General features: G+C 43.6%; 2 protein-coding genes across 6 annotated transcripts in view; both read right to left on the bottom strand.

The window, feature by feature from the left end:
• sash1a (SAM and SH3 domain containing 1a) overlaps nucleotides 1–9872 on the bottom strand; it is a 107668-nt gene extending 97796 nt beyond the window's left edge. Inside the window, exon 1 of the mRNA XM_088361066.1 lies at nucleotides 9820–9872. The gene's annotated coding sequence lies outside the window, so the exon portion shown is untranslated. The remainder of the gene's footprint in view (nucleotides 1–9819) is intronic.
• Nucleotides 9873–11437: 1565 nt separating this feature from the next.
• stxbp5a (syntaxin binding protein 5a (tomosyn)) overlaps nucleotides 11438–13418 on the bottom strand; it is a 39841-nt gene continuing 37860 nt past the window's right edge. For all 5 annotated transcript variants that reach the window (XM_088361558.1, XM_088361561.1, XM_088361559.1 and 2 more), the window contains one exon: nucleotides 11438–13390. In XM_088361558.1, coding sequence (XP_088217684.1) covers nucleotides 13349–13390 — 42 coding nt within the window. In that variant the 3' untranslated portion in view covers nucleotides 11438–13348. The remainder of the gene's footprint in view (nucleotides 13391–13418) is intronic.

The following is a 13418-nucleotide window of genomic DNA, read 5'->3' on the forward strand; positions in this document are numbered from 1 at the left end:
ACATTGATTGTGAGTAGACACAGGAAGGGAGGGGCGAGTACACAGACGCGGACAGAAACCATGACAACCTACACACAATAATATAACCGGGGACGAGTCGTGACGATACCACTAATGACATTCTTGGCAATAAATAAATATATATATATATATATATATATATATACACACTACCGTTCAAAAGTTTGGGGTCACCCAAACAATTTTGTGTTTTCCATGAAAAGTCACACTTATTCACCACCAAACGTTGTGAAATGAATAGAAAATAGAGTCAAGACATTGACAAAGTTAGAAATAATGATTTGTATTTGAAATAAGATTTTTTTTATATCAAACTTTGCTTTCGTCAAAGAATCCTCCATTTGCAGCAATAACAGCATTGCAGACCTTTGGCATTCTAGCTGTTAATTTGTTGAGGTAATCTGGAAAAATTGCACCCCACGCTTCCAGAAGCAGCTCCCACAAGTTGGATTGGTTGGATGGGCACTTCTTGCGTACCATACGGTCGAGCTGCTCCCACAACAGCTCAATGGGGTTCAGATCTGGTGAATGCACTGGCCACTCCATTACCGATAGAATACCAGCTGCCTGCTTCTGCTCTAAATAGTTCTCGCACAATTTGGAGGTGTGTTTGGGGTCATTGTCCTGTTGTAGGATGAAATTGGCTCCAATCAAGCGCTGTCCACTGGGTATGGCATGGCGTTGCAAAATGGAGTGATAGCCTTCCTTATTCAGAATCCCTTTTACCCTGTACAAATCTCCCACCTTACCAGCACCAAAGCAACCCCAGACCATCACATTACCATACCCAGTGGACAGCGCTTGATTGGAGCCAATTTCATCCTACAACAGGACAATGACCCCAAACACACCACCAAATTGTGCGAGAACTATTTAGAGCAGAAGCAGGCAGCTGGTATTCTATCGGTAATGGAGTGGCCAGCGCAGTCACCAGATCTGAACCCCATTGAGCTGTTGTGGGAGCAGCTCGACCGTATGGTACGCAAGAAGTGCCCATCCAACCAATCCAACTTGTGGGAGCTGCTTCTGGAAGCGTGGGGTGCAATTTCTCCAGATTACCTCAACAAATTAACAGCTAGAATGCCAAAGGTCTGCAATGCCGTAATTGCTGCAAATGGAGGATTCTTTGACGAAAGTAAAGTTTGATGTAAAAAAAATCTTATTTCAAATACAAATCATTATTTCTAACCTTGTCATTGTCTTGACTCTATTTTCTATTCATTTCACAACGTTTAGTGGTGAATAAGTGTGACTTTTCATGGAAAACACAAAATTGTTTGGGTGACCCCAAACTTTTGAACGGTAGTGTATATATATATACACACACACACACATATATATACATATACATATATATACATATATATACATACATATATATATATATATATATATATATATATATATATATATATATATATATATATATATATATATATAAAAACTTTTTCCTCACCCCCCGTGGGTGGTATCTTTTTCCCTTCAAGCTCGGGTCCTCTACCAGAGGCCTGGGAGCTTGAGGGTTCTACGCAGTATCTTTGCTGTTCCTAGTACTGCACTTTTCTGGACTGAGATGTCAGATGTTTTTCCTGGGATCTGTTTGAGCCACTCCTCCAGTTTGGGGGTTACTGCCCCTAGTGCTCCAATGACCACAGGTACCACTGAAGTCTTAACTCTCCAGGTCTTCTCCAGCTCTTCTCTGAGCCCTTGATATTTCTCAAGTTTCTCATGTTCCTTTTTCCTAATGTTACCATCATTTGGGATGGCTATGTCAACCACAACGGCTTTCCTCTGCTCTTTGTCCACTACCACAATGTCCGGTTGGTTCGCCATTACCATTCTGTCTGTCTGGATCTGGAAGTCCCAGAGGATCTTGGCTTGGTCATTCTCTACCACCTTTGGAGGTGTTTCCCACTTGGATCTTGGGACTTCCAGTCCATACTCTGCACAGATGTTCCTGTACACTATTCCAGCTACTTGGTTATGGCGCTCCATGTATGCTTTACCTGCCAGCATCTTACACCCTGCAGTTATGTGCTGGATTGTCTCAGGACCTTCTTTGCACAATCTACACCTGGGGTCTTGTCTGGTGTGGTAGATTTGGGCCTCTATTGCTCTGGTGCTCAAGGCCTGTTCTTGTGCAGCCAGGATCAGTGCCTCTGTGCTGTCCTTCAGACCAGCTCTTTCTAGCCATTGGTAGGATTTCTGGATATCAGCTACTTCAGCTATGTTTCGGTGGTACATCCCATGTAGGGGCTTGTCCTCCCATGATGGTCCCTCCAGCACCTCATCTTCCTTTGATGCCCATTGTCTGAGACATTCACTGAGCACGTCATCCGTTGGGGCCTTATCCCTGATGTACTTATGGATCTTGGACGTTTCATCTTGGATAGTGGCTCTCACGCTCGCTAGTCCTCGGCCTCCTTCTTTACGGCTCGTGTACAGTCTCAGGGTGCTGGACTTGGGATGGAACCCTCCATGCATGGTTAGGAGCTTCCGTGTCTTGATATCTGTGGTCTGTATATCTTCCTTTGGCCACCGTATGATTCCTGCAGGGTATTTGATTACTGGTAGGGCGTAGCTGTTAATGGCTAGGGACTTGTTCTTGCCATTGAGCTGACTTCTTAGGACTTGCCTTACTCGATGGAGGTATTTGGCTGTGGCTGCTTTCCTTGTTTCCTCGTCAAGGTTGCCATTTGCCTGTGGAATTCCAAGGTATTTGTAGCTGTCCTCAATGTCTGCTATTGTTCCTTCTGGGAGTGAGACCCCCTCTGTGTGGATTACCTTTCCTCTTTTAGTCACCATGCGGCCACATTTCTCAAGTCCGAATGACATTCCGATGTCAGAGCTGTAGATCCTGGTAGTGTGGATCAGGGAGTCAATGTCCCGCTCGTTCTTAGCGTACAGCTTTATGTCATCCATGTAGAGGAGGTGGCTGATGGTGGCCCCATTCCTGAGTTGGTATCCATAGCCCGTCTTGTTGATTATTTGGCTGAGGGGGTTCAGTCCTATACAGAACAGCATTGGGGACAGAGCGTCTCCTTGGTATATACCACATTTGATGGTCACGTGTGCAAGTGGCTTGCCATTGGCTTCAAGTGTGGTTTTCCACTGTTTCATCGAGTTGGCGATGAAGGTTCTCAGAGTCCCATTGATGTTGTACAGCCTCAAGCATTCAGTGATCCAAGTATGTGGCATTGAGTCATATGCTTTCTTGTAATCAATCCAGGCAGTGCTCAGGTTGGTACGTCTAGTTCTGCAGTCTTGGGTGACTGTTCTATCCACCAGGAGTTGATGTTTTGCTCCTCTGGTATTTTTACCAATCCCTTTCTGAGCAGTGCTCATGTATTGATCCATGTGCCTGCTGATCTTATCTGATATTATGCCCGACATCAGCTTCCATGTTGTGGAGAGGCAGGTGATTGGCCGGTAGTTGGATGGGACTGTACCCTTTGATGGATCCTTCTGGATCAGGATCGTACGCCCTTGGGTTAGCCATTCAGGGTGAGTCCCATCCCTTAGCAACTGGTTCATTTGTGCTGCCAGGCGCTCATGGAGAGTTGTAAGTTTCTTGAGCCAGTAGCTGTGGATCATGTCAGGGCCTGGTGCTGTCCAGTTTTTCATTCCTGAGACTCTTCTCTGGATGTCTGCTACTGTGATGGTTACTGGGTTCTGTTCAGGGAGCTTGCTGTGGTCCTTTCTCAGAGCCACCAGCCACTGTGCATCCTTCTTATGTGATGCCTCCCGCTCCCATATATCCTTCCAGTACTGTTCAGTTTCCAGCCTTGGTGGGTCTGCTCTGCTATTATTCCCCTGCCACTGAGCGTACACTTTCGCTGGTTGTGTTGTGAACAACCTGTTTATTCGTCTGGCTTCATTCTCTCTTGTGTACCTCTTTAGGCGGCTGGCCAAGGCTTGGAGTCTTTGTTTGGCAGTTTCGAGTGCTTCAGGTATGGGCATCTGGCTGTATTTCTTGGGAACTTGCTTTTTCATTGCACCTTTCTGGGCCTCTGTCATTTGGCTCACTTCTCTCCGTGCTATCTTGATTTTGGCCTCCAGCCTTCTCTTCCATGGTGGGCACTGTTGTGGTCGCATATGGTCATTCTTCTTGCAGCCAAGCATTTCTAGGATCACTGCTGCTGAGGTGTATATATATATATATATATATATATATATATATATATATATATATATATATATATATATATATATATATATATATATATGTATATATATATATATATTCCCCTGAATATAATAGAGGAATATAGCAGAGCAGACCCACCAAGGCTGGAAACTGAACAGGACTGGAAGGATACATGGGAGCGGGAGGCATCACATAAGAAGGATGCACAGTGGCTGGTGGCTCGGAGAAAGGACCATAGCAAGCTCCCTGAACAGAACCCAGTAACCATCACAGTGGCAGACATCCAGAGAAGAGTCTCAGGAATGAAAAACTGGACAGCACCAGGCCCTGACATGATCCACAGCTACTGTCTCAAGAAACGTACAACTCTCCATGAGCGCCTGGCAGCACAAATGAACCAGCTGCTAAGGGATGGGACTCACCCTGAATGGCTAACCCAAGGGCGTACGATCCTGATCCAGAAGGATCCTTCAAAGGGTAAAGCCCCATCCAACTACCGGGCAATCACCTGCCTCTCCACAACATGGAAGCTGATGTCGGGCATAATATCAGATAAGATCAGCGGGCACATGGATCAATACATGAGCACTGCTCAGAAAGGGATTGGTAAAAATACCAGAGGAGCAAAACATCAACTCCTGGTGGATAGAACAGTCACCCACGACTGCAGAACCAGACGTACCAACCTGAGCACTGCCTGGATTGATTACAAGAAAGCATATGACTCAATGCCACATAGTTGGATCACTGAATGCTTGAGGCTGTACAACATCAATGGGACTCTGAGAACCTTCATCGCCAACTCGATGAAACAGTGGAAAACCACACTTGAAGCCAATGGCAAGCCACTTGCACACGTGACCATCAAATGTGGTATATACCAAGGAGACGCTCTGTCCCCAATGCTGTTCTGTATAGGACTGAACCCCCTCAGCCAAATAATCAACAAGATGGGCTATGGATACCAACTCAGGAATGGGGCCACCATCAGCCACCTCCTCTACATGGATGACATAAAGCTGTACGCTAAGAACGAGCGGGACATTGACTCCCTGATCCACACTACCAGGATCTACAGCTCTGACATCGGAATGTCATTGGGACTTGAGAAATGTGGCCGCATGGTGACTAAAAGAGGAAAGGTAATCCGCACAGAGGGGATCTCACTCCCAGAAGGAACAATAGCAGACATTGAGGACAGCTACAAATACCTTGGAATTCCACAGGCAAATGCCAACCTTGACGAGGAAACAAGGAAAGCAGCCACAGCCAAATACCTCCATCGAGTAAGGCAAGTCCTAAGAAGTCAGCTCAACGGCAAGAACAAGTCCCTAGCCATTAACAGCTACGCCCTACCAGTAATCAGATACCCTGCAGGAATCATACGGTGGCCAAAGGAGGATATACAGACCACAGATATCAAGACACGGAAGCTCCTAACCATGCATGGAGGGTTCCATCCCAAGTCCAGCACCCTGAGACTGTACACTAGCAGTAAAGAAAGAGGCCGAGGACTAGCGAGCGTGAGAGCCACTATCCAAGATGAAACATCCAAGATCCACAAGTACATCAGGGATAAGGCCCCAATGGATCACGTGCTCAGTGAATGTCTCAGACAATGGGCATCAAAGGAAGATGAGGTGCTGGAGGGACCATCATGGGAGGACAAGCCCCTACATGGGATGTACCACCGAAACATAGCTGAAGTGGCTGATATCCAGAAATCCTACCAATGGCTAGAAAGAGCTGGTCTGAAGGACAGCACAGAGGCACTGATCCTGGCTGCACAAGAACAGGCCTTGAGCACCAGAGCAATAGAGGCCCAAATCTACCACACCAGACAAGACCCCAGGTGCAGATTGTGCAAAGAAGGTCCTGAGACAATCCAGCACATAACTGCAGGGTGTAAGATTCTGGCAGGTAAAGCATACATGGAGCGCCATAACCAAGTAGCTGGAATAGTGTACAGGAACATCTGTGCAGAGTATGGACTGGAAGTCCCAAGATCCAAGTGGGAAACACCTCCAAAGGTGGTAGAGAATGACCAAGCCAAGATCCTCTGGGACTTCCAGATCCAGACAGACAGAATGGTAATGGCGAACCAACCGGACATTGTGGTGGTGGACAAAGAGCAGAGGAAAGCCGTTGTGGTTGACATAGCCATCCCAAATGATGGTAACATTAGGAAAAAGGAACATGAGAAACTTGAGAAATATCAAGGGCTCAGAGAAGAGCTGGAGAAGGCCTGGAGAGTGAAGACTTCAGTGGTACCTGTGGTCATTGGAGCACTAGGGACAGTAACCCCCAAACTGGAGGAGTGGCTGAAACAGATCCCAGGAAAAACATCTGACATCTCAGTCCAGAAAAGTGCAGTACTAGGAACAGCACAGATACTGCGTAGAACCCTCAAGCTCCTAGGCCTCTGGTAGAGGACCCAAGCTTGAAGGGAAAAAGAGACCACCCACGGGGGGTGAGGAGTATTTTTTTTTTATATATATACATACACACACACACACACACACACACACACACACACACACACACACACACACACACACACACACACACGCACACACATACATATACGTGGCAGACACACGAGTGGAACGCTGACAGCTTTAGTGCAGCGCAACAATTAAAAGTGTGCCCCATGACAGAATTGCTGGGGGAGGAACGAATATGCGACGTGCGCCAGCCCGGTGACAGCTCACGGTAGACGGCCGTTGATGGTTTTGAATATTAATAAGCACGTGAGGTACAGATTAAGAGGATATTAAACAGAGAAGCCAAAAGATACCAAGATAAAGAAAAAACATAAAAACTACTAAATAGGCAGTTTTTGTGTTAGCATTTTAAAGTGTGTAGCATTTGAGCTAACAGGCTTTCTCAAGACAGCTTATTAGACAAACAGAATATTTTTCAGCAAGTCATTTCTTTGTACATAAAAAAGACATTTCAGGGTTGCTTGATCTGTGTGCTTCCCCCACAAAGAGAATCTGGAGACGCAAAAAAAAAGTCTAATGCTGATGCTCGCATGCTGCTTTCTGGGCTCTCTTCATTTGCGCTTTATTCGTAGCCGTAAAAGACTTTTGTTGTCGTTGTAAAGAAGAAAAATACGTCGACAGCTGTCAGCCCATCAACATCACAACAGCTTTCATGTCATATACCCTTTCGCAAATAACACAGGGGGGATTTAATAACCTGTCAAGGCCGACACACCGTTACCAAAGTTGATTTATTTACATTCAAATCTTCCGAGTAGTCGATTGTTTTGCTTTGTGTAGCGTGCAGCCCTAGGTCAGGTCAGAAAAAAAAGTGATAAGCAAAGTTTGGTAATTGATAACTGGAGGACAATGTTAACCCGTAGAAATAATAATCAGACAGTTTAATTTATTCCCTTTGTCATAGCAAAGGTGTTGCTGAGAAAGACCTTCAGAGATCCTCACAGTTCCTTTTAGGATTTTTTTTTTTTGGGTGGGATGGGGGAGGCAGCTGCTGGCGTTTCCAAGGCAACTGTGTGATTTAGAAAGGATATTTGAACGTCAAAAGGGAGAAAAAAAAAAGCCGCAGGGCTACGTTGTAGCTTGCGAGTTTACTTTAAATGTGGGTCAGTCGTAATCTTCTATTAAGTCTTTCCCCTGGTGAGCCATATTCATTTGCATTTTTGCACCGCGCGCGTCCATTAGGAGTGCATCGTGCAGTCGCTAGACTACATGTGAATTGCAAGTATGAAGAAGATGCGAGGTGATAAATGGAGAGTAAATAAAGTTCGCTTTCAGTAGTGCCTGGCTAAACGAGGCCTTTTAATGCGCCACGCTGACAGGCCATTTTTAGAATATATGGATGAAAATAAGATCAGCCTAGTGAAGCGGAGGGAATAAAATATTTTTGCCCTACCTTAACCAGCATGAATTTAAAACAGACGCATAACTTTGCCTTTGCTAGCCCTATGCTAACACGTCAACGTGTTTGACCTGTTTTGCGCGCACCTGCGGATGATAAAGTTCAGCTGTTCACACTTGACCAAACAACCCACGTGCAGTAGAGCAACCAAATCAAACCTGACAAGTGTGAACATGGCCTTGAACGTCAAGTCGAGGCAAATTCGGCCATGTTTGAAAATGACTGTGGCGGCTCGGCATTATCTCATCATACTGTATGACTAAAAAGCATTTTCTCATTGTGCGCTAAAGATACATCGAGCCAGGAAAGAACATAATGGATTCGTGAGTGGTTCAACTCAAACAGTTGTAGGTCACAAGCAGTCCTCCTGACTTATTCAACTGTGGTTTTAGCACATCTTTCCAGCTAGTAATGATGCTTTTTCATCAGGGATCCACTGCAAAGTGAAGTGACACCTCAGCCAATATGAAATAATACTAGAGGAAAGCATAAAATTGCAGCCCCCCCCAAAAAAGTGTTCAAACTATTATAGTAGCTCTCATCAGGTAGGCTGAAGACTTCTATGTTTTTATTTATTTATTTCTATACTGTCTTCACAAAGCAAAACAATTTGACTCAACAGCGCCCCTGCTGGTTGCAGCCATCACTCACCAAATGCACAGTAGCAGACTGCAAGCCACCCGCTTGCAATTTGGTGGCAGTTTCAGCCACAACTAAATTTACTTAAAGGCAAGGGTGGCCCCCGTGTGCACGAACGTATGTCAAGAAACAGACGGAGCCACAAAGGTCAACTTTAAGCCTACTCAGGCGGCCGCATCCCACACGCCCTCCAGCTCTGTCTAAATAAAGTCAAAAAAGGCTGCTGTGCTTTTTCATCAGCGTGTTGAACTTAATCTAAGGGGTTCCCCGCAAACAGAGCTTTATGTGGTTTGGTGTTATGAGGATCATGTTTCTCAGAAAAGATGCTTGGCAAAAGCCGTGAGCAAAAAGCCAAACAAATAGAGGATGAATATAATCAGCTACAGCATCCAGCAAGCCATTCATTTGCTACAGCACTCGTCCTCATTCGTTCTTACGGGGGAGCTGCTATCCCTGCTGACTGCCAGCTGACAGAAAGATGAAAAAAAGAAAAAGAAAAAATAAGCCCTTAGCATTCCTGTTTTTGGTGCTTGTCTGATTTAAGTGCTAGCTCAGCCTGCAGATATGATTAAAACTTAAAATGTCAGGCATCATTCAAATCTCCAGGAATTCAGATATTTAACGGTTTACCACGCGACAGGGCAGGTGGCCGCCACAAGGTAGCGCAAATCTAAACCTCAACTTTCCAGCCTCCCGCATGCGCAAAAATAGCTTTGTAGTTTGTTCAAAAACACTGATAAACATTCCATAAACACGGGCTACAAAAACAGGGGGCAAAACTCGGATTTAAATAAGTCACAACTCAAGTCCCATTGACTATGTATTAAGACATTGTCGATCATTTTTTGCATTTAAATCATTTTTCAAACATGCTTCATATTTGTCACAGTAAAATGATAGTTATATAAATTACATATGTCGACCATCTTGCAAATTCACCTCTAACATTTTTTCCACACACCTACTGTGGATGCAACTGCAGTCCAGTACGTCACCTCCAAACAAGTCCAAACGCCTACACTACAATACTGTAGTTCAAAAATCCATATTTATCAAATAACATGACAAAAACGTGCCAACTTTAAATCAAATAAAAGCATTGTACTCACCTATGGCGTTACGCTCCTCAGCTCGGCAGTCGTGTTGAATACAGTCCGAGTTGTGTCTTTAAAGCAACTTGTCTTTAAAGCAAAAGTCAAGACAAAAATAAAGATGATTAATATTATTATTGGAATAGTGGTACAGAAAATGCATGGATGGATAGAATATGAATAAAGTAGAATAACATTCACCCTTTGACTCCATCTCGGGAGGGCTGCCATTTTGTCTGCACTGCCACCTGCTGGTGAATGACATTGACGTTACAGTTCCCACGAAGGCATCTTGAGTATGTCACGTGAACAATGGACTCAACCCATGTTGGTACAACAATATTTCATCAGATTAATATGAATATACGGAATCAACCCGTGCTGGCGCATCAATATTTCATCAGATTAAAATAAATATGAGGTAAAAAATTGTTTTTGAGTACCTTCCATCAGTGCCTATCAAGTACCTCCCTTACGACGTAGGCGGCAGGATCCCCCGCCACGCTTCCACGATGCTGGTCATTTGCGGTTGCCGTCGTCATGGCAACAGGATGGCTGACATGTCATGTACGAGCGGCGGATGGGGCCCGGCGTAGCCCTAACCTCTTCTCCCCTCCCCTGCCTGCACCAAACTGAGAGTATCTTGGCTTTATTCGACCCGGGTTCACAACAAACATGGCTTTCGTCAAAAAGTGAACGTGTCAACATGATTCAATTTGGCCTCTAGCATCCAGAACTGCCACGATAAAGGAGTGCATTCCCACTGATGAAGTGACCGGTACTAATTGGTACCCCCCCCCCCCCCCAATTATTTCCAATTAAATAACCCTCCTCATTTTACATCATTCAATCTTATTAATAAAGTCAATTATTTTGTGTTTGCTGCTTTCCAGTGCGTGAAAATAAACTACAAGCCCGGGTACATTTTCCACTTTTATTCCCCAACCCCACCCCCCCACCCCCATTGCACAGTTACTCTTCTACGTCCTAAATTCCCGTGATTGGCAGCAGATCCGAAAGATCCATTAACATCCAAGTGAAAGTTGCATAAAACTGTACAAGAAAAAGTCGGCTACTATGAGAAAAATACTGCAACCCACTCACACAACTGTTGACTGCAGGACGTAACATGACTGCGGTTGTCGTCTTCCACTCTCGCTTTCGTGTTTTTGTATTTGGTGATGGGACTAATACTGCGTACTGAAAGAAAGGTTGTGTGTCAGACATTTCACTTATTTTTCCTTGGAAGATTGACACAAAGTTAATGCAACGTAGCTATGTGGCTACAACAGTCACTGGAAGAACTGAAGAATTGATCTTTTCATCATATACAGCGAACCTCCACATATTCATAGGCATTATTAGAATTTGCAGATTTGCGTGTTACTTTGGTGCTCCCTCGTGGAATATTAGCGTCATCGTTGTTGGTAGGTTGAATAGGGTTTTTGTCTGCCTGTTAAAGTCTATGAGCATTGTGTTGATGCTTTATGTCAGTTTGAAGTACAAAATTACTTTTGGAGGGATACTAATTGTAAGCAAATTAATTTTTTTGGGACCAATCCCTCGTGAATTGCAGGGTTCGCTGTACATGTTGGATTTAAGTTGGTATGAAACACACCCAGCAGGACACAAAAACTGCAGAGCAAGACGTTTGCATTGTTCAACAATACGCAATAATGACGTAAGAGCACAACCCGAAAGTACAGACGGACAAAAGAGCAAACAGACGTGAAAACCATCAACCTTATTTGGAGTTGTAGTGAAGAGGAAAGTACAGCTTCATGAAATGAATGAGAAAATGAATCAGATACGGTTCAGTCATAAGAAAAAAGCGTTGCAAAGGACACAAACTTAAAAATTGCGTCTGAATACCAAAAGGGCAGGGGGAGAGAAATGTTGTGAATTAAAGCGCGATTGTAAAGTTACAAAGGAGTTTCAGTGGGAAAATATTTTTTGTCAATGCTATACTTTTCTCATATGACTATTCCAGTATGACTTTTTGAATGCAAATCTTTCTTCTCATTTATATTTCAACTTTAGCATAACTGTACAGCTTTTCTCCTCGTAATATTTAGACTTTATTCACGTAAAATGGCGACTTTCAGAAACTGGATTCTTTCAACATTCCAACTTTTATCCCCACAGAATTTTAATTAAAAAAAATACTTTATGGTTACCGTATTATACAACTCCCTCAAAATTTTGAGACTTCTTTCCGACTTATCCTTCATAAGGCTTTACCAACGTTACACTTTTTTATGCTCATAACATTCTGACTTTTCTCAAAACGACAAATCTATTCTTGTCACACTTTCTATTTATATTAATAAAATAATATTTGTTCAACTAAAATATAAGATAAGAAAATATAATCAACAGACATTATTAAAGTCAGCATTTCTTCTTTTTGAGATACTGCAAGTGAAAAAAATTGGCTCGTATTAATGATAATTTAATCTTAACTCAAGTCTTTGGCATCAGAAACAATAAATGACCTTTTCGCGCAATATTTGCATTTGTATAACGCACTAATACGTTCCAGATTGTCACACGTCATCGCTAAACCGTCCTGATAGTGAGATGGGAAGGGCGGGTGAATATCAATGTTCCTGACACGAAACAAAGTTACAAAAATAAAGGCTGTTGAATGTTTTTTTGACAGGAGTACACAGAATTAAAAATAATGATCCTAGCAGCATTTGTACACTAGAGAGAAATGTGGCTAATCAATGGGGGATACTCAATGGATGATTTCTGATTGATTAGATACTACATTATGCTTTGTTTAATCTTGCCCTCCTTGTAGATTCCAGCCCTTTTCATAAGGAGAACCCAAACGTGAGACGAAAGCCACGCATGCACGCACAAAAATAACTAAGTCCTTAACAAAAATATCACTTACTTTAACAACCATAGAAAAATAAGAGCTTTTCCAGTAATATTGACAGAGCTGTGAAACCAAACAATCTGTAATAAATACAGGAGTGATGAGAAGACAGAAAGGGATGAATTCATACAGGGGAAGGAGATAAGAGTCTGCAAGTGGGGGCAAGATGCCAAAAAAAAATCTCTCTGCATAGAGGCGTCACTGCGGTGTCCCTTCCAGTGTCCCTCTCCTTTTTTGTTTCCGTAGTGGTCGTCCTGAAGTGAAGTACAGCGTTGCAACATTTAGATTTGTATGTATACATCATGACATATTTTGAGATTTTTTTTTTCTTTGTTTGTACATTTGAACAGTATTCCCAAGTGTTCCCTATTAGTCAAGTTTAAATACTGACATCAGTCAAAGGACGGTTTGGCAAAATGAGAATGAAATCATAAATAAGAGACGGACGAGAGCACACGGACTCGCATACACACGCATGATGTACTTGCTTCCTGACACCCCCCCCCAACAACCGAGTGAGGTCCGACGAGTATGGGACATTGTGCTAAGGGAAGAAAATCCCAAGTGTCAGAGAGAGCCGAGAAAGGCTTGGGGTGGATGGCTGAACGGAAAAGAGCAGCGGGTCGCCATCATGACCAAGGTGGCCAAGGCCAATGCCCATCAGAACTGGTACCATTTTTTGTCTTTGCACTTCAGCATCATCTGGACAGAAAAAGAGACAGGTAAGAAT

This window comes from Syngnathus floridae, chromosome 19, assembly GCF_059516105.1.
Source record: "Syngnathus floridae isolate MCC-2025c chromosome 19, RoL_Sflo_1.0, whole genome shotgun sequence".
Lineage (NCBI taxonomy): Eukaryota > Metazoa > Chordata > Actinopteri > Syngnathiformes > Syngnathidae > Syngnathus > Syngnathus floridae.